The sequence below is a fragment of the Buceros rhinoceros genome, unplaced genomic scaffold, assembly GCF_000710305.1.
Source record: "Buceros rhinoceros silvestris isolate BGI_N320 unplaced genomic scaffold, ASM71030v1 scaffold38626, whole genome shotgun sequence".
Classification (NCBI taxonomy): domain Eukaryota; kingdom Metazoa; phylum Chordata; class Aves; order Bucerotiformes; family Bucerotidae; genus Buceros; species Buceros rhinoceros.
In genome coordinates, this window is record NW_010417625.1 from 11,475 (window position 1) to 36,706 (window position 25,232).

Consider the following 25,232-nt stretch of genomic DNA (forward strand, 5'->3'; position numbering starts at 1 on the left):
ACCTCACAAGGGCACACAAGCTCCTTCCCCACGGCAAGGGGGTGCCCGTGAAAGAGTCACTGCTCTACCTCCAGACATCACAGACCCGGGCACGGGGCCACCGGGGCCTGCCAAGAACGGGAGTCCTGGAGGACTAGAGGGGAAAGAGCTTCACAATCAGGGTGTGAAGTAACCATGGAGACTGACATCCATCCATCCATCCATTTTATAGGTAATGAAATACGTCTGGGTGTGAAAATGTCCCTCTTCTGTAGGAATCTAACATTCCTGTTAATAGAGTATTTTTTTTGGTTTGGGGATCTTTCTTTCTTTCTTTTTCTTTCTTTCTCTTTCTTTCTCTTTCTTTCTTTCTTTCTTTCTTTCTTTCTTTCTTTCTTTCTTTCTTTCTTTCTTTCTTTCTTTCTTTCTTTCTTTCTTTCTTTCTTTCTTTCTTTCTTTCTTTCTTTCTTTCTTTCTTTCTTTCTCTTCTTTTTTTTTAATGTTTTCTCATCATCAGTTGTTTTCTGAGTGTTTTCTTAATTTGGGTGATGCTGTTTGGTTAACTGCAACTGGTTACAGCCATTTTTAAGAAATTCTGATTACCTGCTAAGCACTGGGAAAACACTTTTCTTGAACTGGAGTGTGAGGCAGAGTTCACATAATGTGAAACCTGTGAACTTGGCTATCTAGTTCTCTTTGGAAGTCTTTGGAGACAAATTTACACTGCAACATTATGTCTCTTTTAGGGATAAGCTTGTCTGCACAGCACTGGCCACATCTTCGAGAGCTCCAGAAGACATGTCCATATTGCAGGCTGTAGATTAGGCAGTATTCAACTTGTTTGCATATAAGGGACAGAAGTGCATAGACATTTAAACCCAGCACAGAATCGTGGCTGGTTTTAAAAGTGTACACCAAAGCTTGCCTAAAACTTGTGCTGGAACATAGGTATTTGCCGAAGCAATGCAGGTACATAGAAAGTGATGGCAGGGCAAGCTCTGACTGGTATTTAGAAAGCAATGCATGTGTACCCTCAGAGCTCACACCCTTCTACAGGAAGCATACACTATCAGTGCAACACATTGGTACAGAGATTTCAAAGAAGACAACAGCCCAATAGAAAAAATAATAGTTTTCATCCTCAATACTAATTTTCATTTGACTGACAATACAATACAAAGCTGATTCTTCTCATATACAGGGAAACTGAGTCCTAAAGTTAAGACAAAATGGCCACAGCATAAAGTACTGTAGATTCTGTGTATTTAAGGATGCATTGTGCATCATCCATTTGACCACTAAACAGTCCCATATGTTCAAAGCCTGTACCTTGGAAAGGCTTTTTAAAATCATTGACTTTCAGTTAATATTAGAGAACTGGAGGGTGGAAGAAAAATACTTTTTCAACTTTAAGAGCATGCATCTAAGAGCAACTTATATCTTTTGAAGGAAATACAAACATTAAGATAGATGTTGTTCTACAGTTTGTTCTGTATAAGTGTCTGTAAAAAAAATATTTTAAACAGAACTGAAGAGTTCAGCTGTTATGTTTGGTTTGGGTTTTTCTTTGCCTCACTAGTTTTCAAGTAAGACTTCCAAATTGGTAGAGATACGGTCATGAAGGCATGGTCATTGTAGCCTGCTGCATTTCTTCAACTGATTCTAGCCTGTCCGAGATCGTTGTGTACAAACCTGCTGTTCACGTTCCCTGTGTGTTCTCTGCTAGAAAGTGGCAGTGAGGGTGAAGAATGTGGTGTCTGTGAATAGAGTTTACGTTGCCTGGTCCAACAGAAATTTAGCAAGTTAGTTGCACTTACCTTTTAAATGAGCATGTACGTTCAATAAGATGAAAGGGAACTTTGATAAAAAACAAATAGCAGCTTATGTATGTGGAAGGATTTGTTAGGTTTTGTGGGGCTTGCTTTTGCTAAAGTGTTTTCTCACACCTTTATCACTGAGGATGTGCAAGTGTTATTTGCTGCTTGTCTCTGTAGAACAGAAGGCACAAGTACCTATGTTGTATCTACGGTGTCTTTCCTGGATGCTTTCTACCCCAAAAAATGTATTAAAGCTCCTCCACAAAAGGAGGAGAGTTGTTCTAACTATAAAAAGGGAGGGAATTTCATGATCTTTAACTGATAAGACTCTTAAACAGTAAATCAGAAAAGCTCAGTGAAATTGTTTCAAATAATTAGAAACGGAGCCATGGCTCCACAAGAATATTTGTGACTTACGTCTCTGAATTCTGGTCCTTAGTATACTGAACTGCAATATTCTGTGTGACTGTGTAAATATGTCAAGGGGATTTTTTTCCACTTCCTGTGCAGAATAAAGTTCAGTATTTCTCAAATAAACTATTTTACATGAGATTTTTATTAGCCAGATAATCTGACAGGCAAGTTTATCAAAGATAGAAAATACAGCTTTGGGCCTCATCAGCATTACAAACACCAATTATTAGTGAAATGGTATAAACAAATAGTTTATGTACTTCTTTTTGTGCAACCTGATACAAGTTTAAGTTCTGTATTTCATTATTGATTCAAGGAGAGATTCTGCTTGCTAAAGAAAACATGTTTTTTAGTACTTTTCTAAAATGAAGGGACCTTTAAGGAAAGGAGTAGAAAAATGAAAGTTTCTCTGAAAGAAAAATATTCGATTAAATGAAAAGGGGATAAATATTCAGTTGTGTACACATTTTATTTTTATTTCTTTATTTACTATGTTGTAGTTACATTTTAACGTATAAAATTACTTAACTTCAGATTTCATACATTAGATCAATAATATGAATAATTCAGCATAAAATTTTACATTTACATTTATCTTTTATTGCCTTCGGTACAGTTTTTGTAGTAAAGTATCTTTCTTTATATTGCTATGCAGCTTACAGCATTCACTAGTTAATTGTATGTTTCCAATAGTTTGTTTAGTCAAGGAAGAAACTTTTGCATAAACAGAGGAAACAAAACAAGACAACAGTTACTCTTCCCAGTTTTCTTGTAGCATTTTGTATTATTCTTTGTATCTCAGTAATCAATTTCATTATGAATAGAAATATTTCCCAAATTAATAAGAGTTGAAAAAATCCATCTTGCTTTATTGTAGCAGTGAGTTAATAATTCCTTTTTAAAGATTCTTACAGCGTATAACAGTACTGGCTTCTGGCAAAGCTTAGATGAGGTTACCTACTGGTAAGCGGGGTAGACACATGTATGCGTAAGGTGTTTGGCTGAGGTTGATGGGATTACCATCCAGTCTGATGTCTTCAAGAGCCCTGCGTACATAAGTAAAATCTTTCATTCTGCAGAAAGTATCTTCATGCATCTCTTGAATGTTGTTGTGCTAAAAAAAAAAAAAAGCTATTAGAATATAATTGCCTGAAAGTAATTTTTTACTCTTTGAAAAACAATTTATGGATGTATTTTCAGTGCCTAGAAAGATCTAGTTTCAACCCAAGGTATCAGATTGTGGCTGCAAGTCATAAACAGAGAAATCTTCAGGGGGAAAATTTCTCAGGCAGTGCAAATTTTCAAAACTAAGTAACTCAAACCACGTAGCAAAAACAGTCTTTGTAGGAGTGTGCTGCTGAAAGTATAGGGCATTTTCATTTCCGGGTTCATATTAACAAGCGTTATTAACACAAACTGGAACCAGCATAGGCCAGTCCAAAAATCAAAATTATCGTTCTGACTACTTGATACACCTCAGCCTGTGAAGGCACAAATCTGCAATTCAATCTGTGACAAATTTCTTTTCCACAGGCTCTCACACTTTAGCTTAACCCACACTTGTATATATACAGGGAAAACTGAATGATTTAGGGTTTATTCTTTACATTTAATTTCTTCTTATATACCTTGTCTTCACTGAGCTTTTGTTCTTGAAGTGAACATTTTCAACAATGAATTTCTAGAATAAAATATTGTCTGGAAACTGAGACTAAAAAGGTCATCTCCTACAACGAGGGCTGTCTGAAAATGCTTCGCTTCTCTATTCCTTTCCTAGTCAGAAACCGGTGTGGAAAAAGTCCAGTCATTAGCTTTGGTTTGTAGCATATAGCTCTGAATATTTAATTTACCCACGTGGGCATGTGAAAAAAAATAGCCAGCTTTCAGACAGAGTTCTATAGATTCATTTACTGAAAGATAAAGGTCAAAATATGTAGGGATCCAGTTATTTATTCAAAGGGGTTTTGCTGTATTATGTAATAAATAAAAAACATTTTCTGATAATCAAAACTGGGCATTAGCACAAGAGGAGATAAAGGCAAAGAAGCAGAGATGGAAAAGGTTAAAAGGCAGAATTCAGAAACAAAAGTTTAGGTAAAAGCAGAAAAAAAAAAAGGCAGATTATGGAAAAATAATGGGTGCAATGTTCCAACATAGTCAAATGGAAATGTTTGGCTGGAAAACTGGGAATGACCTTTATTAAGAGAATGAAATGCACTGAGTATAGCTGCAATCAATATGTAAAGCAACTTCCTCTGGGTATCTGAAACTATTCCTGTTGCAAGATTTGTATGAGCAGTGTGAGGGATTTCTGTTATTGAAATCTCTTAGACTAATGTTGGTCTTTATAGCTGTGAACCTAATTTTAATCTGTACTAACAATAAATCTAGAATTTTGTGTTTGAAAAAATATTGTGTTACAAATTCTAATACTTAATGCTTAGCTGAGCTAAGTTTTACTTCTTCCAAATACTTCATTCACTAATTAATTTTATGTTTCCAGTAGTTTGTTTAGTCTTGTAAATACACTTTTGGATAAAGAGAAGAAACAAAAGAAGACAATAGTAACTCTTTCCAGTTTTACTTAGTTTTTAAACATGATACATAGAGCCATTACTTTTGAAACCTACCTGAAGATGAAGAGCTTGGAGGCTTTCAGGGAGCGGCAGTGGAATGTGATCCAAGTTGTTGTCAGTGATGTAAAGATGCTGCAGTTCATGCAGATCCTAGAGGATGATGGAAAGAAGGCAGGGAAAAAATACAGACATTTAAAAAATCTCTAGCAAGTAAGTTTGAAATCTATCTCTGCAATGAGCACCGCTGAATACTAGCATGTTTTGTTTCAGCATGACATGGCTGAAAAGACAGGAACTCAAAGACAGTCATGAACTTTCATTTGCACAGACTGAGAAAAGTTGCTAGTAAAGATAAGGTATTTGGATTAAAATGAAGGAAAAAATTCTTTGGAATGTCTAGAGACTTAACAATTAGAGGTGTCATTTCAATATTGTTCTAAAGTAAAAATACTTCCTCTCTCAGTCATTATGCAGAAAAGCTTGCTGTTCTATTTTCTTGCTTTTGTGACAAGCTTATTCAATTTTGCAGAAGTGTATTGCTTTTGAAGCAAATCATAACTGTGTAAGAAATGGCTGAGCTAAAAATAAATTTTGCATTCCATTTGAAAAGATAAATAATTTTCTTCCATGACTTAGTGGAATGGTGAGCTTCATCTGGTAATTATGACAACGGCAATATATAAACTTGGCTAGGTCAATAAGGCTCAGTAGAATACACTCATTTTGCCCCCTTTTTACCCACACAAATCATCATTATCACACAAGTACTACTTCTTGGAGTGCTGTGTGCTAATTTAATTCTTACTGACAGAAGTCTGAGATATCAGAGTGAAGATTCTTGACAAATATGGCAGATAAAGCCTAAGACTCCTTCATGGCAAAAATCAGGAGACAGCAGAAGAAAAGGGTGCTAGGCCAGCAGGGGACTGATTTTTGCCTGTCAATGTTGTCCCCAACACCTGCCTTATGTTGAGCTAAGAGAAAATATCTGATGCAATAACTGCTGTTGGTTGCTTCATTAAGAACCTGCCAAAGGATGAATTCAGAGATACCTGGTTACAACTACCTTCTTAGAAGCAATTGAATAGTGCCTATGAGCCAGGACTAACATATGAAGCTAGCCCACATTCTATATCGACTTCAGATTTCACTTGCAGTTAGGAGCAGTACATGGCTGCATTTCCCCTCCAAAATTCTCAAGGAGGGATGATCACTCACATTCCAATTTCCTTGCTTTTCAAGGTGGAAAGAAAGTATATACTTTGAATGATTACTCTAGCAATTTCCCCTGTAGATACATGGCAGATTAAGTTTGCAGCACCAGCAACTTCCATAGCTTTGCCTTCTTGTAAGGGAACATAAGCAGCTTTCTTTCTGGAGTGTTGGTAGTCATGTTGGTTCATAGTTACAAACACAGCGTGCTGTCACATGTCTTCTGGATCTTTGTACAGAAGAATAAAAAAGTTTCTCTTGTCGAGCTGATAGTGTTCATACATCTTGCTCCATCTTTACAGATTTCTCAGCAGCCAGCACAGTCATGGTGCCTATAATCTCAATTGTTTTACTACTATAGAGGGACGCTTAGGCTGGTCTTCTGACCACATCCTCCTCTGACCAGAGAGGAAGAAAATATTTTCCCATCAAACCCAGACTTACCTTAAATGCCTCATTACGTATTCCTTTGCGACCAAGCCTGTTCTTACTAATATCTATGAATGTTAAGGTAGGTGGTAACTCGGGGAGTTGCCTTATCCTATTGTCACGGAGCACCAGCTCCTCAAGCTGGGGCAATCTCCGGAAGGCATCTTCGTGGACCTCTGATATAAAGTTTGCAGTCAAATCAATCCTCTTTAAATTGTCTGGCAGAGAAATGAGATATAACAAGCATGTAAGAACGTATTTTTACGTTAGTTTTAAGAAAGAAAAAAGGCAAATGGATATTTATGGGTTAAGTGTCTTGAATCAGACCCATTCCTGATCCACTATGTGATAGCTCTCTCTCTCTTTGTATATGATGCAATAATCCATATTTGAATAGTTGTCCTAAGGAAGGGGGATCAGAATCTTCTCATCCTATATAGAATTGCCTGTGTCATTCTTTATGCATCTTTTACTTAAAATTTTTGAAGTTAATATTTTTAAATTTTTGTGTGTTCTGGGAAACTTTTAAATGGTTACCTTTTGGTAAAATAACACTTAAAGGGAAATAAACGTATTCTCTACCATGTTGTTCTATATGTTTCTTTATTTTTAACGCCTCCTACGTGTAAGAAAATTGATAAATTACCTTTTTCTAAAATACATTCAAACCCTTTGTCCAATCAAAAAAAGAAAATTAAACTTATTTTTTGCAAAAAGGAGCTATGTCTAAATATCAGCGCATTAGTATGCATTAATTTTAAATGCATTATTCTGTAGCTTACTCCTATTTTGTACCTGGAATGTTTTTCATGGCTATTTTATTTTATTCTATTAATGTATTCTTATGCTAACAGTATATTTTGGCCTAAACAAATTTTAACAGCAAAAAGATAAAGGAATGTTGTAATTTCTAATAATTCAAAAACTTGGCAGAAGATCTGTTTTTGAAGTATTGATCTTTACATTCAAAGGCAGCAGACCACTCTTCCATATGTGGCATTTGTGTATAATACTCCTACTGTCATCAAACATTACATAACACGAATCATTCTGTCTTAGATTAGTATGAGCCAGAAATAATAGAAATCAAAAGTAATTGCAACAATATAACTATCCATACTTAAGCCAGCAAAGTCATTTCTGTTGATCTTCCTGATTCTGTTGTAGCGTGAGTAGAAATATGTGGTTTTCTTAGGCAACGGTGGAACAGCATCAAGCTCATGATCATCACAGTAGACTGTGGTCCCTAGGCATGTACACAAAAGGCAAGTGGGAAGACCTATCAAAGAATTTAAAAGAAAAGTTTGTAACTAAAAATCGTACAAAATATGATATGTAAATTACTACACCTAAGCACATAATTATAAGATTTTGTCAATGATAAAGTTCAGTCCCATTCTATTTTGATCATTATCTCATATAGTTGAAACCAGAAAGTGAACAAATTCTGCTTGAAACTAATTTTAGTTTTCTGTCTATGCTTATTAGAAGGTCATTTAACTTGTTTTGATATGGTGTTTCTCAGACTATAACAATAAAATATTAGATGACAGCAGCAAATATTAATGTCCCCCTAAGATGACAAGTGTGCACTTCCATCTAGGTGGAGAAATAACACCTGGTGACTGAAACTTGCTGTGGGTCCCCAAGTTTGGTTCTGTAAATAGTACTTCTGAGTAATTGGTAAGGAAATTAATATTCTCCTACAGAACAAAGGAGAAGAACCTCGATTTCCTTAGTATGTCATTTAATTATGTTTTTGGATGAAGAGATTCAGCATTATGAAAAATTTTTCTGTTGGTCGGAGTTAAGGTAACTTGGAGACCATGTTATTAAAACATTTGGTTACCACCAGAAGTTCATGAAACATTAAGCCATTTCATCTCAGTCATAAAACTGCATGAACACCATGAATTCAGAAGTTTCTTTTGATGATACCATGCAAATTTGATGAGAATTGTGAAACTGACTGGTGTGACTGAATGACATTTTCAGTAGGACAAGTTGATAGTTGCTATGTGTTGAATTTTTGATGCAGCTTTTCTTTGATTATTCCTGTTTTATGTTTTCCTTCTCCTTGTAGCACATGGCTGATTGTTTGTTCTGGTCACTTTATAGAATAGTAGCATAATTAATGAGTATGAAAATTTTTCTTGCAGACAAGTTTTTTCTCTTGATCAGCTGAGCCTCCGTGGAGTATTTGCCCTGTTAATCTGTGTTAATTACCAACAGGCAGCAGTAACTAAATGAAGGGCAGGCTGTATATGCAGTGTCTTTTCAGGCAAGATTAAAGAATCAGTGACCAGAATACTTTTTTATTTGAGGCATCCAGGAATAACATTTATGGAGAGATAAGACTCTTTTTCTAGTTTCTCTGACTTCCTTCACAATTTAAATTAGCAGACAATTTAAATTAGCTACAGGAAGCAAGCCTGACACAGGGAGAAAATAAATTGCCACACCTTGAACTATTCCAGTAAATCTAGACCTAAATGAATGTAGAGTTTAGGGTGGGTGACATTTTTTTCAAAATATTGCAACATAACACAGGAAGAGAGTTTCCCCTTCTGTCCTATTTTTGATCTTGGAGGAGTGGTATTTGTCATCTGTGGCTGGTCTAGACTGAGAAAGGACAGAGATATGGGTAGGACTGAAAAAGATATCAACAAGAAAAATGAACTTGGCTTCATATTCCTGAGCCTTGTAGTCTTCTGTCCAGTACCAAGCCAAGAACAGCAGCTACATCTGACAGGAAAATATGTCACTGAAAAAAAAATACACAAAAGAAATCTGATTTGCTATGTTACAGCCTTCATCCTCCCATACATATCTTTAGTTGATGCACTAGCTGATTTGCATTCAGTGCCGAAAAATGTTACAGATACAGAATTCATCATATGTAATATTTACATGAAATGTTTTGTAACATTATTCAGCTTTCAAAATGGAAGAAAATTGTGTGGATTTTTTCAGAACTCTCCTGGGAAATTCTCATTTCCATTTTTATTATTTTTGACATCAACTTTTTTTTTTTTTTCCCTGGTCAAGACAAAATAAAAACAAGACTAGGAGTGATTAAGTACTCTTCACTGAACACATCATTTTGGAAGCATGAACTCCTATTTTTTTTTTTTTTGGTAGTGTAATTTTTCTTCTATGGCACTCAGTTGTAGCGTCAGGCATAATAAAAGGTAGGATTTTCCTGTTGTTGTATGTTTATTACCATAAAACACAAAGACCATCACAGTAGTGGACAACTCTGGTGAGCTTTAAGAAGAGTTTAGAGTAGCTGCTAACAAATGCCAATTATTAGCATCACAATTTTTGTGTGGGAGAGGGACAGATTGTGTTTTACAATTTTAATTCTCTTGTGAGATGTAGAAAGTTCTTATCTCACTATAGATAGTCAGAAGAACAGAAAATCAGCTTCATCTGAACTTTCTACATATCTCCCTTTCCTTAATTTTCACAGTTCCTAATTTTCATGGTAAAAAAATTCTTTAACATTTTGTTTATATTTTGTAAGAACATGTTTATAAAAAAGTAACAAATCATTATAAAATAAAGCTAGTTGGTAACGATACTGAGATCTAAGTCAATAAAAAAGTACTTGTAGAATTTGCCAATGATTAGCAAATTTTTAAGTCATAAGTGTTTAAACGTTACGTAAAATTTATTTGAAACAATTTTTATTGGCACACAATTATTTTCATAGTGAAATAGTATGTAAACATTCTGACTAAGCACCTGATTGTGGTGACTACAGGGCATTTGAGTTAGGTATGTTCTACCTCTCTTCAGTAAGAGAGGGGACAGAAACTGTATACCTCCTCTTCAGCAAGAAGTAGACATTCATAAGCAGCAAAGTGCTCTTACTCAAAAGAAAAGCTACACACAAAACTAATTTCTCTTTCCTACTAACCATCTTGAGTTTGGGGGCCAAGAACTCCAGACCCGTGTGCTGAAGACCCATCGATTAATTTTGGAGTTGATGCTTCCTCCTCAGGTTCTTCTGTCAATGGTGCAGAAGAATAACTCTCTTGAATGATAGAAGGTAGCACTGTCCCAAACTCTGTCTAGGGAAAATTAAGAGGGAACAGGAAATGTTACTGTTTATTTCCAGTGGCAGCTGTTTCTCTTCCAGTTATTCATACTCTCCCACTAGAGGTCACATATGTTCTGAGGTTTAGTGCTTGAGCTGCATTTTATCTGGCAGCTGTAACGAATTCTGGAGATGTGTAAACAATTCATGAAACTACAGCTTACTCAGGTTTTATCTCAGTGTTTTTAATGTTTTATTGTATGCACACATGAATATACTTCATTTGTAAGAACATGAACGTAATGCTTTTTTCACATTTATTTGAAGTTAAATTAGATTTGTGATGAAAAATTTTATATTCTGTGTGACAAATGAAAGTTTGCTGTGAAGCCTCAAAAAGATGCAAGTCATTTGACCACACAATGGTAAATTGTACCAGCATAAATCCAAATCCCATGTAGCTGTAGAGGCTCTGGTTTAAGAATACCAGCATGCTCTAAAAATCTCACTGTCTAAGAATTCTGAAGTCTAAGTTCACACACTGCTTGCTAGTATGTTGGACAGTGTTTTTGTCAATTATTTTCTGGATCTGAAAACCAGAAGGCTCTGGTTAGATTAATTCATCAGTGGCTGCGTTATGTAATACGAAAAATTGAGAATATAAATATAAAATGTCAGATAAAATACTGATTTAGAAAAATCCTATAAAATTTGGTAGAACCTTTCATGGAACTAGAAACTTTATTTTTTGTTTTCCACTCAACCTAATTAGTGAAACCAGTAATCATTTTTGTGTTAGATTTAATTTTAAAGATGCATTCCATTCATTTTACTATATGACAACTTCTGGATAAAAATTAAGATACATCAATTTTCTTGCTTCATGTCACCCCTCATAAAAACCTTGATTTCCCCATGTGTAATAATATTGTTTGACCACACCAGGGCCTCCTTTGAAAATGCACTTTTCATTTTTTAAATCCCAGATAATGAATTAGCGCCCTTATAGGGCTTTGCACATCTGAGTACTGTTTAAAATTTAGGTAAAACATCCACCCCTGTGGGGGCTGCACCCCTGTGCTTGATTAACACCCCTTAGCCTGTATCTAAGGCATGATCAAAATCAGGAATTTTGTTACAGCATCTTTGTCCTAAGAGCGAAGACACTGAAACCTAAAATTATGCTTTAATAAAGACTTTCCTCTTCTGCAGCATTCTAGCACAACACTACCATAAAATTATTGAGTCCCGAGTTTTTTACCTGACCAAACATCTTTCTTGAGATCATCCCTCAGCTACTGCTGGCTTTGCTGTCTCCATGGACAATCAGTTGTTGAAATCACTCACACTAGTTGCTCATAAATTCTAGTCGTAAAAGACAGGTAAAAAGCAGATTGCATCCAGACTGCACGAGTGGATTTCTTAAATTAGGCCGTCTGGGTAGGCTCTACACACCCGAGATCCGGGTTCCAAGCACGAGCAAAATTTTTCCTATATTCTAATTCCTATTTGAATCTCTTAGCTTATCTATGTAATATTAAGCAAGTGGAGTTATTTTTGTCTTATTGTTTCTGGATAGAATAGATTTTAAATATATTTATGCAAAATACCTATACACGTTAATATGTGTATATATATTTACTGCAATTGTGGAAGAGAACACTTTATACTTCACAATAGACTCCAGATCTTGCAGTGTGGCTATATATCATTACTGGCAGAATTAAACATGGCCCTGGACTCACTGAGAACATCTAAATAGCCATTTAAAATCCACTTTTTGCACTTAAATAATTTTGTTTAAGTTCTATAGTGGCCATAGGTTCAAATATTTTGCATCAGTTAGCTTCACTGTAGGCAGAGAAAATGGAAGCAATGAAAAACCAGGAGGTACTCTGCACCTCACAGACTCAAATTTTGACCGAGCACACTTCAGGTTCTCTACCATATTCTTTAACTGAATTCCAGCAAGCCATAGATACTGTTACCAAAAGGCTTTATGGATAAAAATGCCCTGATACCGGTACCAGGTTCATAACTTTGCAAAATGTGGGGTTGATCAAGTGAGCAAAATGAACTTCAACTGAACTATGACTGAGTAACCTGTTGGTGTAAGAGTAAGGATGTACCTTGTTGCTTTGTGCAGACAAATATACAATGTTCCCATCTGTAGCACTGACAGAAAGACAGCTTAACCAGGAATGGACTTGGGGACAAATCAAAAGACTTCGGGAACAAAGGAAATGGGCCAGATGTTCTCTGAATGGAGGAAGCCTAGAGGGAGAGATGCATTCCTGACTTTTATTGACCCAGAGTAGTACTGCACTAAAGTGCTTGCACATGCTGTCTACTTCTTCACCAGTTTTGTGGAAATTAGATAAAAGTCCTGAACTTTAGAACAAAATCCAGGGATTTTGAGACCTATTAACAGTTTTATATGTATCTTTTGTGGCAGTTCTATTGAAAATAATATTCTGGAGAAGAGCCTTTTCCACATAAAGCTTGTAAATAGGGTTCAGACCAAAGATAATATTCCTTTCACTTGTCATGGTATTTGGGTCATCTCTATGGATTGCCACATCTTTGAGGGCCTGCTTTATGGAACTTACTAGCTTGCAATTTGCTTTATGCTTCCTCACGTGTTATTACTTCATTCATCACTGTAGCTGTTGGGTCCCAAAGCAGAGTTACTGACTTCTAGTAATTCTGTTTCTACACTGTTCTCTCTCTCTTATTATAGGATGTTACTTAGTTTTGGAGATGCACAGTTGAAATCCTCTGAATACTTTCCTTGCAAATGTGCTAAATGTGGCTTCTGGAGAAACTGCTCCAAGCAGTTAGCAGTATCTATTCAGTCTCCCGCACCGTTTGTGACTGTCGTAAAAAATAACAAGTCTTACAGAGAATTTAATGATGTTGCTGTTTTTACACAGGTAATGGGATAGGAGTTCACTGATACATGTGTATTACATACCAGACCAAGAGCATGAGCAGTGTTTGCTTGCTGTAGATAGATTGAACTTGAACCAGTAACCTAATGGTCTAAGTCTGTTTCCCATTATCAGTCATCTGATCCATGCAGCTTTCTATCTTTTACATATTTGATAGATCATGCAAGATTGTAACAAGACAAAGATATTTCTTGGACTGTATACTGTATAGAATGATCCTTCATCTTCCAGATGTTTGTTTATTTTTGGCAATATGCACTTTACAAAAAAAAAATTAGAGGAGGTTTGTATTTCTTCTGCTATTCCTAGTAATATTTTTTATGAAAAATCAAAAAGAAGTAAGGATATTGTAGAGAAAGCCAATAAATAATTTTCTTTGCCAATAGTTGCAAGTCCTCATAATCAGCCTTTCAAGCCAGATTTAATACATGGCATAAGAAAACACTGAAAGCCAATCACATCATCTAATTTTTGGTCATCTAACTATGTGGTTAACAGTTACCCTACTCTGTCTTTGGAATTAATCAAGAGATGTAGAGAATACCAGTACAGAATATTAGCGACAGAGCATGCTGAAGGAGAGTAATATCTTTCCTAAGATTGCATAGAGTGTCTATTTTTTTCTCTCCTATATTTAGCCAATATGACTACATTTACAAATGAGGCTGCTTAATGCGGATGCCAATTTACAGGCACTTTTATGTCCTTAACTTACAAAAGTCAAGAGCACAGAAATCTAAACATGTCAATGAGGAATAAAATACAGTTGGTGAAAGTCAACTCGTAACTTCAGTCATCCATAAGCTAGGCATTTAGTCTACGCTAACATCCTTTCAGAGTCAGCAGAGAAAGAGGTGAAACTTCTGAATAGCAGCTCCAGCCACTGCCCACAAATGCTTCTTTTAGGATGGGCTCTTTAGGTATCTCTCTCTCACCACTGCTTGAAAAGGAGGTGAGACAACTGAAAAGGTTTTTACGGTGAAAAACAGCTCAGAAGACTGAGCTGGGGATTAAAAAAAAATGGTGAAAGAGTATCTGTGGGCTAGGAGTCTGTAGGGGTGGAACAGACTAGAAATGCAGATATGAGTAACCTGTATGAAGAGTGTGGATCCACATAATGTATACAAAAGTAATGTATACAATGTATACAAAAGTAATAAAAGACAGAAAATAAAGAGATTTAAGAGGTAAACAGCAAGGCTGGAAGCCATCAGATGCACATTTTTCTTCTGAAGTAGTGTAATGCCGGAGACAGATGTTTTGTCTATTGTTTTATGTCTCCATATTTTAGGATCAAAGTTGATATATTACATGTAATAAGTTTAAATGCACGGGAGAATCTGAATTGTGTCCTGTTTCAGTGCTTCTTTTACAGGAAAAAAAAAAAGAAAAAAGAAGTGCAAACAAAAGTTCAGAACTTAAAAAGGGACATTATAAACTTGAAGGGACAGTTGTACCGCACACTGACCCTTCAAAAGGAACAAGTTTCCCCCACAGCTGTTCTGAAACTACCAAAGGCTTACAACAGAATGTCTAATTATGGTGGAGGTTTTTTGGTTTGTTTTCCTTTCCAAAAGTGGCTCATACTTATTTCTTCCTGAATTTTGCATTTAAGGTTTTCTTTTCTCCTGTAATTCTGTCTTAAAAGTAATATATATGTGAGCCATTGTATGCTAATGCAATAATTACTTAGGTTGCAAATTATGCAGCTTGGATGAATTGTTGTTTTCTTGCACAGAGTTACATAAATAAGTTGTGTGGAGAAATCAGTGTAATAAAACACAGTGAGATCTTTGGGAAGGGTAAGGTGATATTTGTTTACAAAATTTCTAAGCAATCTGATTTTACCTGCTCACACTCATTCTCTCAGATTTTAGTCATTTGCACATTTACACCCACATAACTCCCACATACCTAAGTGTGTATGCCTGAGTGGTCTGGTCAGGATCACCTGTGTTCAATACAGAAGACAAGGGTCAGAATCTACTGAGTCATTTTAGTGCCTCTGGGGTTCTTCTTGACAAGCATTGAAAAGCAAACTTTGGACAGGTTTTTACATAGGAGTACAAATAAAGTCAAAGTCTCATTCCAGCACTGTATTTGTAATTACAGATTTTATTTCTAGCATTCTGCTTTAAGGGCTATGTAATATCTAAGCTAGCCTACAGCAGATGCTTTTCTTTGGAACAGTGCTGAAGTTTTGTGAGACATAAAATTTCGGAGACAAATATGCCAGTTTTAGAAACCAAAATAGGGCTTTTTGCACTATTATAAAGGACAAAAGGACTGAATGCTAGTCGCAGCTATTTAATGAAGATTTCCACAAGAGCTCCTGCTGATCCAAGCCACAAAGTAGACATACACAGCCAGACAAAGTTGGAGAACACTCAGAGAACAAGAGTATCTACTGGAAACAATGTCAGCCCTCAAACTTGTGGTAAGGAGCTGCCTCAACCGGATTTCCAGAGCTCACTGTAAAGGAAGGTTTAGGGTCTGAAGCATATTTCTTCATGCAGCCCAGGCACCACTGGAGCTGAACATGCTTTTGGCCAGTTCACCAGCCTGGCTTTTCCTAAATGCGCTGTGATTTCTTTGAATCTGAACTACAATCAAACCGTGTTAGAAACATGGACAAAAAGGACTGGATTCACTCCACTTAATTTCAGGTATTGGATTTATGTGTCCTATTTGGTAGCTTAGTTTCCTTTCACTCCTGCTGCAGAGAGTGGAGAAAGAATCATCTTCTGAGGGAAATTCAGCACACATGTTGAGAATCAACCTCCTGAGTTGCCTGTCCATCTTCCTTTGGCTGTAAAGGAGACCATCTAGAGGCAACCATATCTTTTAGAAGACGTCAAAGCCAAAGCCTGGTGTCAGATCTGCTTTTCCTCTCAATTCTCCAACTTACAGTAAAAAGACACTTCATCTGATTTGATACCAGCTAGTACATGCATGTAGCCTGCAGTGATACAGATGTACAGATGTAGGACTTTACAGTTGTGCATGTTCTGAAGAATTTATTGAGCTATCTGTCTCATACTTAAGGCTGTGTAGGGAGTGAGGAATTCTTGCACCTAAGTAATTCAAAGAACCCATCTGCTAAATTTGCACAACGGTTTTACTCCATTTCAGATGAAAACAAAGGTGCTGTTTCTCTATTCACCCAAGCAAGAGAGCTGAGACATAACTACTAGCCTGAGGAGGCTGGGCATCACCAAAGCCTCTGTTCCAGAAGCCATCCTAATCATCAAATGGGAGCCAGAGGAGAGCGTGGATGTGATGTTGAAACAAAACCAAACTCATCCCAAAAGGCAAAGCTCATGGCAGAAGGAGAACAAGCCAAATAAAACATGATTATGTAGGATAATATGAATGGAACTGAGACTTGGGACATTTTTCAAAGGATTATTAATGGCCCAGGCATTAGATAGTCACCAAATATGAACAAAGATAGACTCAGAGCAGACTTAGACCAGGCCCTCATAAACCCCTGCTTTGAGCTGTGTACTGAACCACACTGGATTCTTTTTTGATTGGCTCTAAAACGATTCTTATCTTAAAAGTTTTTTAAATGGGATAGGAATACACATTATTTAACTTGACAATGTTCAGGAAAAATATGTAGCCATGGGTACTATCGGAATTTGGGGTAATTTTCTAAAATATCTGTATCCGTGTTTTATACCCTACATCAATAAGCTTGATGCACATTATTACTTTCTGGAAGAAGCCACAAAATTGGAAGTCTGGGGGAAAAAATAAGTTTAAGGAATAAGGGAAATTGAGGTAGCAAGCATCTACTGTAAAATTTCTACGTAAATCTCACTGTGAAATTTCAGCTGTCACCTTTGTCACAGGAACATTGGGATTGATACTCTTAAGCAATGAGCCTTAGATCAACCAACTTCGGTGTTTTCAAACAAAGACACTTACTTAGAGAATATCACCCAGCGTGAGGCATGTAGATACTCTGTTCAGCTAAGGCAGTGGTAACTAATGGCACACTCAGGGTTTTAGGTGCTTAAGAATGTCTTTGCCAGCACACTTAATCTTTATAACATTTCAGATAGCTAAGTGGATGAGATGAGCTTTTCTTGGATTATTATACTAGAATTTAGGAACTAAACATGCTATTTCAAATTCTTTATTTTCGTCCGGTGCTATTTGCTTTTGCTATATGACAATATAGTTGAAACATCACTCAGGTGTTTCTGGACTACTTCTTAATCCACAGAAATGTTCACCTTTTGTGAAGACATCTGTACAGAAGTATATGGAACCAGCTATGAACAGCCAAGTGAATGTAAGAGCTGTAGTCAAAGCCTTTCTGAAAAAGTAGAAAATTTCCTGTTTGGGGATAAATCTTCAAATGGTAAATTTAATTCTCTTATCAACTGTGTAGTTATCCATTGTCTACATGTACCAATTCATAAGTTTTTTAAAAGTATATAAGGCACGTCCTGAAAAGTTACTGCATATCCACCTTGAAGTCTTGTTTAACCAGACACCTACTACAAAGACAGAAACAGCAGCAAAAGCCTCTCTCAACTCTGCAGAATGGCAAGAGGGAGATTATGTGCAAGTATGACCCATCTTCATGTGTATTAAAGCAACAGCAGGATGCTTTGAGGGTATGCGCACACACATATAAGTGAATGTGAGTGTATGACTAAGGTTCTGAGCTTCTTGAAGGCACCTGAATATACTATTATCAGTTTGACTCAAATTCAGCAAGCTAACGCAGGGTCGAATATTGGGATTTCACAGTGCTTTTTTTCTGATTCTTTTGTGGATCGTACTTTCCAGCTCACCTCTTCTCTGTACACAGACCTGGACCAACCTGTGTTCAACTCCCTAATTTTGCTGCTTATGCAGTGCTAGGATTGCAGTGCTTGCTTCTCATCATCACTGATAGACTGTATTATTGAAGAAAACATTTTTCTGATGCCCCTGTATTATCACTTCTTATTTTGCTAACTTAGCTTTTCCTACCTGAAGGAAAATACTGTGTTTATGTTTAACAAGCACTGTAATCAAAAGTTTGCAATATGATTTTTATTAGACATGAATAGCTGATTTACATAAGAATGTCTCTCCACAATTTATTTTTCTCACACATTATCCAAACAAAGTTTTGGTTTCTAAGCCTTTTGTTTTACCAGCGAGAAGCTTACGCAAGAATGCCTTTGGCAGTCTGGCTTGATTGTATCCATTTTAAAGAAGGAAATCTGTCTTTGTATATGTTCACAGAGCAGTTGGGATAATGAAGACCCAGTCTTGACTGGGACCTCTGGAACCTATTATGATAGACATTGAAAATAATAATGGAAGTTCCCATGAAGAAAAGGGGCGATATAGCAGCTCATGCTTATAAAGTTGTAACTGTCAGTTTCAGAATAAAAATCCAACACAAAACTTGTGCACTACCTTACAGGGACATTTCTTTGCAGGGTCTTTCTCCTTTAGGACCTTGGCATTTCTTCCTTGGTAATAGGTTTTTCTTTTACATTGCCTTTTTTTACCGTTATCTGTGAAAGACTTGATACTGCTCCTTCTAAAGTCTCTGTACACATTTTATTTCTGGATGATATATTACTTAAGGTTTTTTCAGTAAAAATTGTCATTTGGATGCAAAGCTTTATTTAGGTCTTTCATGTCTCTCTAAGTTCAGAACTTGGAAACCACAGATTTTATAGCCCAGGTTTGACCCATTTAATATAAGAAAATGCATAGCTTTGTTTGAGGATTCAATACAATTCTCACAGGTAATTCACAGCTACAAATATTTTCCCCATGCAAAATCTTTGCTTAAAAAATATGTTTGATGTACACATAATGAAAAGAATGCAAAAAAAATTAAACAGATCTACTGATGTTAGCAGGCAATGCTAGACAGCCTCTGATTTCCATTGCTAAGTAACTTTTCCAAACTTTAAAGTTCCTCTAAAAACTATGAGAAAAATTCTGGCAGGAGGTTGGGAGCAGACGTACTTAGGACAACTGATCCAAACTGACCAAAGGGATATTCCATACCATTTGGCATTATGCTCAGCAAAAAAAAGATAAAAGAGAAAGGAGGGGGTGGGGGGGAGGCAGTCTTCATTATTAGAGGTGTTTGTCTCCTGAATCAACTGCTACGTATACAGGGCTCCTAATTCCCAGGAACTGTTTGAACATCACCTGCTGATGGGAAGTAGAGAATAAATCTTTTTGCTTTCCTTTGCTTCTGTGTGTAACCTTTGCTTTTCTTCATTAAACAGCCTTTATTTTTATTCAAGAGATTTTAATTTTAATTTCTTCCCCTCTCCCTCAGAGGAGGGGGAGTGAGAAGACAGCTCGGTGGACACCTGACTGTCAGCCAAGGTCAACCCACCACAATATATAGCCCAAGAGAATGATTCGTAGTTGTCTTGGAGCATGATCTTGGGATGCAATGCCTAATTTTAGCCAGACAGAGTGAGTGAGGGGAATCCCTCCCTAAATACTTTTAGGTCTTTCCTCATTTTGGTGGTTACACACCGAATGAGTGAATACAGTACCCAATAGGTAACATTCTGTCATTGGAAGTTTATTTTAATTCCTTAAGATTCACAGATGCCTAATTCCTACTGAAATCAACAGGAGCAACATGCTGAACGCATCTGAAGTCCTAGAAACATTCAGTCACCTAGACCTGCCAAAAATCAGTTGAACACACACCCTTGGAAAAGTTTGCATTTCTCCAATGAGTCTGAAAATGTGTTAGACAGAATAATTTATATTTACCCATAACTGAGTTTTTAAATCTTAATTTGAGGAGAGCAACAACACAAAATGCTATTTTGTTTTTTTCTCACTACTTCAGAAGTCTAAAGACATGATTCAGATTTCTTTAAAAGGAAATGCAAGTCTTAAATCAGGCCCTAAAGCATTACTGTACACAGGCTAGATGTAATGAAAGCCTGCTGTTTGTCTTGGTCTCTGTGGCATAGCTTATCATTTAAGCTATGCATAATAAAAACTAACCTGTGACTTTGTGTAAATACTGGGTTTTACACATAGAGCACTTGTGTAGTTCACATCTTTACAATAACGGGATTGTAGGAAGGAAAGTTGTTATCATGATCACGAAATCAATTCTGTTTAAAACTTGAGTGACATGAATAATATCCAGTGTCTAAAAGATAACTTGCAAGACTGATGTGCTTGCCTATAAAAGCTGCTTGATTTCTACAGCACTGACCACTTAGAGCTCTCCTGGGTTTAGGGGAATTGTGAATGCTTAAGTTTCTTTTGGGTGGTACATGGTAAGACAAACGTAAGCAAAAAAGTTTTTGTCTAAACATCTAGGGAAAAAAAAAGGCTCTCACAGGGAGGTCCGTCCAGATGCAAAGTAATATTTCTTGCAGCTGCTATGATGGATGACCTTCAGATGATGCATTTTAAGAAGGCTGTCTTAAGAGCTCAGTAATACGAGAAAATCCTGCTCTGGGAAAGAAGTTTACAAGACAAAACAAAAAGACTTTTGGACTCTGCCTATTCTATGCTTCTCTAAAAAAAGCAACTTATGATAGGACCTGTTGTATCTTTTACTGCCGGGTGCAATATTGATCACCTGGAATTTTCTTTTAGCTGGAAAAGAACCACAGGACCCTTGCCTAGTCTCTGTCCTGCACTCAGAAATTTGGAAAGGGCTCACCCCATACTTCAGTATCACAGGACCTCACAGACAGAGCACAGCACAGAAGCACAAGAGGGTCCTACCTACCATTCAGTGCATTACTAAGAAATCTATTATTTACATGAGAAAATCTCTGTGTTGAGGCACATTCAGATCAGCCTCTCCCATTTCTGGGAAGGAAGCCATTTCTGTAGGACTGGTAAAGGCTTCATTTTTAAGAGCAAAGAAAGACAGGAACTGTGACTTACTAGTCAGTGTGAAATACAGAGAGCAAAAATATCCAGTGACTAAAAGTGGGGGTGACTTTATTAGGGAAGAAAGCTCAAGGGCACGGGTTTATAAAGAACGTTGATTCTGTATGGCACGGGAAAGCATGCCAAAAGCAAAGCAATTTCTTTAGAGTGAAGTTCTTCTCAGTCCTTCCTAGATGAGAATATTTATTTGCTCCAAACTGTAAGGTACTGTTTTGGAATATATTTATTCTTAAATTTTCTCTGTCCTTTCATTTCAAGGCTGCTATCCAGTTTCGATCTCACCTTGATGAAAGACTAGTTCCTGTCCCTCCTGGTGCAGTCAGGAGTTGCTCAAAGGAACATATTTCATGAATTATGTATTCTTATGTGAAAAAAAGACTAAAAATTTATGTGTAACAGCAAAAAACCCCCATATTATTATTTAAATGTTGTATTTTTCACTCAACCTCTATTGCGCTTAATCCTGACTCATACAGTGCATATATCAACTTCAGGGATGTTGTGACCATGTCTAAGAAGAAGAGTGAGATTAAAATTAATGTAGCCTTTTAGTAACGTAGAGAAGTATAGGAATGTAGGAGGGGAAGGACGCATTTAAGTCAACAGATGGAGTCACTTGCTTATACAGGCAACACATCATACTATTACAGAATTTCAACTGTTTTTCTTCAGTAATTCCTCTTACTTTCCTATTTTTTCAATTCAAGTGCTTTCCCTTTCTTTTTTACTTCCTTCTACCTGCTTTCCTTACAGAAATAGAAACCACTTACATTTATAGTCTGAAATACTTGCGTTGAACATATGAATTACTATAAGAAATAGCCTCAGGCAACAGCATTTTACAACCTCATTTAACGGGGAATGCTGGATGTCCTATCTCAGCTGCCTCCATACCTCATCCAGACAGATGAATCACAAGGACAATATCCAACAGAATTTGTGGCAGTACAAGGAGACCTAAGGGAAGCATGGTAGCTTTCACCTGCTCTCAAAGTTTACCACAAAAAAAAAAAAAGAAAGAGTATATTAGGAAATATTTTGGCCAGATTTGCAGCTTATGGTAGCTTTCACCTGCTCTCAAAGTTTACCACAAAAAAAAAAAAAAGAAAGAGTATATTAGGAAATATTTTGGCCAGATTTGCAGCTTAGGAAAAACGTAAATGAACTACAGTGTGTTATTAGCACAGAAAACTGCTGATCAAAGGCAATAGCAATCACATAAGTAGATTTGTCTGATAAATGTTTTCACGGCCCACAGAAGTCATCAGTAGCCACTGCATATGTGCACTTTGGAAAGTTAGAATAAATAAAGTTCTGATTACCTCTAATTGGTCAGACTGTTCTTTTTCATCATAGGCAAATGAGTGAGGCAGCTGTCCAAGCGGTATGTCATAGAACTCAGAATCATAAACTATGGTATCTGTGATAGGCGCAGCTCCAACAGACTTGAAGATACAAAATCCCAGAAAAATATTTATAAAGGTCTGCATTCTGGTTTCTTTTCTGAAGGAGAAGAAAATGGACAAAATGTGGGTAGTCTGGTATTTGCAAACAATCTGAAAATTTAATCTCACAAATACAGTATTTATGTGTATGCAGAAGTATTTCTGATGGATAACTCATATTTATTCATGATAACTCAATGGTTTATTCTGTTTTGCTTCATGAAGAGTCCTTGGACATGAGAATGTCTGCAGACTGCCTTGGCCATACTAACGTTTGGATAATTTAGGAAAGAACTATTGAGTTTTCTTGGTATAAAAATAAATTTGCCCTAATCAAAAAGTACCTGAAAAGATGAAAGAAAGATATATTTTCATCTTTTTCCCCTTTCATCTAACTTTACCTATTTCCACTGCACTATTAGATAAGCACTTTCTAGAAACTAGCCAAAAGCTAAATTTTTATATTATAGGTGTCTATCACAATAATATTTTGAAATCTACAACAATGTAATTTTGTCTTTCTCTTTCACCATAAAAAAAAAAATAGAAAACATTTAGGATCTCTTTCTTTGTTGTCCTTGGGTGAGCATTATCAAAACACTTTTCACCGACTAATTGTTTTGCCAGAATGTTTTTATTGGTAGAATGGTGTGCCATATTCAGCCCCGCACTTCTGCAAAGATCTGGGGAGAAAAATGGAAAAGTAGTCTGTGTCCTCCACAGCCCTGTAAGAGACAGTTCGCTGCATTCCTTCATTATTCAATCAACACCATTTTTAAAGTAGTGAGAAATGGTAGCATAGTAGAGTCACCAATTCTTGGAGAATACAATTATAAAATCAAATTATCACCCATTTAAAAGTTCCATATTTTAGTAAAATAGTAGAAAATTCATGCTGGGCTTGAACGTTACTGTTTAGGCATTCCCTATTCCTTATAAGTGATGTCTTCACTATTAGTGTATAGGATGCCTGTCACAAGGCTCTATTCAGCATTCTAACACCTTGATTTAGCTACAGCTTCCACTAATTCCACCAAAAGCATAGTGATAATGAGCAGTGCTTAAGTCTAATAAATTGTATTCCTGATATGATGCCATAATACACGCACTTAAATGTATAATTTTTAAACTGTAACTATTTAAAATAGATTAAGTATAAGAAATGCTTGAGTCATTTTTTCAAACGTGTGTGCTGAGCAACAAGCTGAATTTTAGCTTCATGAAAAGAGGTCTTTATGAAACTAGTTTAGGCATGAGGATATGAAATTCCTCTGGGGATGGTCAGCAACACAAGGCATTCATTTTTCCCTCATTTGCTTTATTCAAAAAGACTTTTCAGCTGCTGCTGGAAGAAGCTAGAGTCACTTGGGCTTGCCTTTGAGAAGACTTAGTTGAATTGCACCTTTCAGTATTAGATTCCAATATTACTAAAGATATTCTGCTTCATTACAAAAAAAAAAAAGAAATTAAATGAAATAAAATAGAAATGCAGCAAATCTCTGAAACAAGCCAAAGTATACTGGAGCTAGGTATTTTACTGTCTATGTTTTCTGATGCGTATTTTTGACGTGACAATTTTTGGTCTTGCTTTTCTTTTGCATGTCTTTTATCCCAAGTAATTCAGCTATAAACAATGTTATCTATTAACACGAAATGTAATACTAACATATCTGGTGTAATTTTTTCTCTGAATAAATAATTCCTGAATAAAAAATTACTGATTCTTCAAAATCGTTTTCATTTCACATTGCCTAGAAATAAAAGGTTTTTACAGGGTATAGGGCTTGGTGAGTATTTCATTTTGTACATATATGGACAAAACCAGCAATATAATGACAATCTCTCTGAAAAAAGAAATTATTTACCTATGACTACAGTATCTGCACTAACTTGCAGAGTTTGCATGTCTCTGTACTTCCCTTATGCGTAATATATTGGAACAGGCTGTAATGATATTGGCATCTGCAGTAGCTGTAAGATCAAATATTTTGATGAAGATTATGTACTCCTCTCACAGGAAGGAATTAAGACATATGCATGGAAAAACAAATAGTCTTTTCAATCTGCAGCCTTTGAATCAGTATTATGCACAATAAAATAAAACAAATACTATAAAAATATATCCAGTATTAAAAATCCAATTAACTGTTCTAAGAGAGAAGTACCAAAACTTACCTTTGGCTTCCAATTTCTCAAATGGGATGGATTTACTCAGAATGCAGAGCTAGTGGTATTAGACCCCGACCAATGGCAGTGGCATTCTGGGGCTGTGGGAGGTGGTACAGCTTCTCCCCTCAACTGGAGACCTCAGCCCAGGAAGTTTCTCAGACTTCAAACACCTTTATATTTGATTTTGCTGAATCAAATTTTAGCAAGTAAATTTAGACAAAGGTTTGTTGTAAGCAAATGGCATTTATTTAATGTCACAGCCTTTTACACCTTCCCCTTAAATT

The 25,232-nt window shown here is 36.3% G+C and overlaps 1 protein-coding gene across 1 annotated transcript; it reads right to left on the reverse strand.

Annotated features, from left to right (window-relative positions):
- Nucleotides 1-2,972: 2,972 nt before the first annotated feature.
- Nucleotides 2,973-25,001, reverse strand: EPYC (epiphycan). Its single transcript, XM_010138245.1, has 7 exons — nucleotides 24,951-25,001; nucleotides 22,657-22,837; nucleotides 10,350-10,503; nucleotides 7,548-7,706; nucleotides 6,443-6,645; nucleotides 4,841-4,936; nucleotides 2,973-3,324 (listed from the first exon to the last, which is right to left on the reverse strand). Exons 2-7 carry the CDS (start codon nucleotides 22,822-22,824, stop codon nucleotides 3,154-3,156), a joined length of 951 nt encoding a protein of 316 aa, XP_010136547.1. The 5' UTR covers nucleotides 22,825-22,837; nucleotides 24,951-25,001; the 3' UTR covers nucleotides 2,973-3,153.
- Between the last annotated feature and the right edge of the window lie 231 nt (nucleotides 25,002-25,232).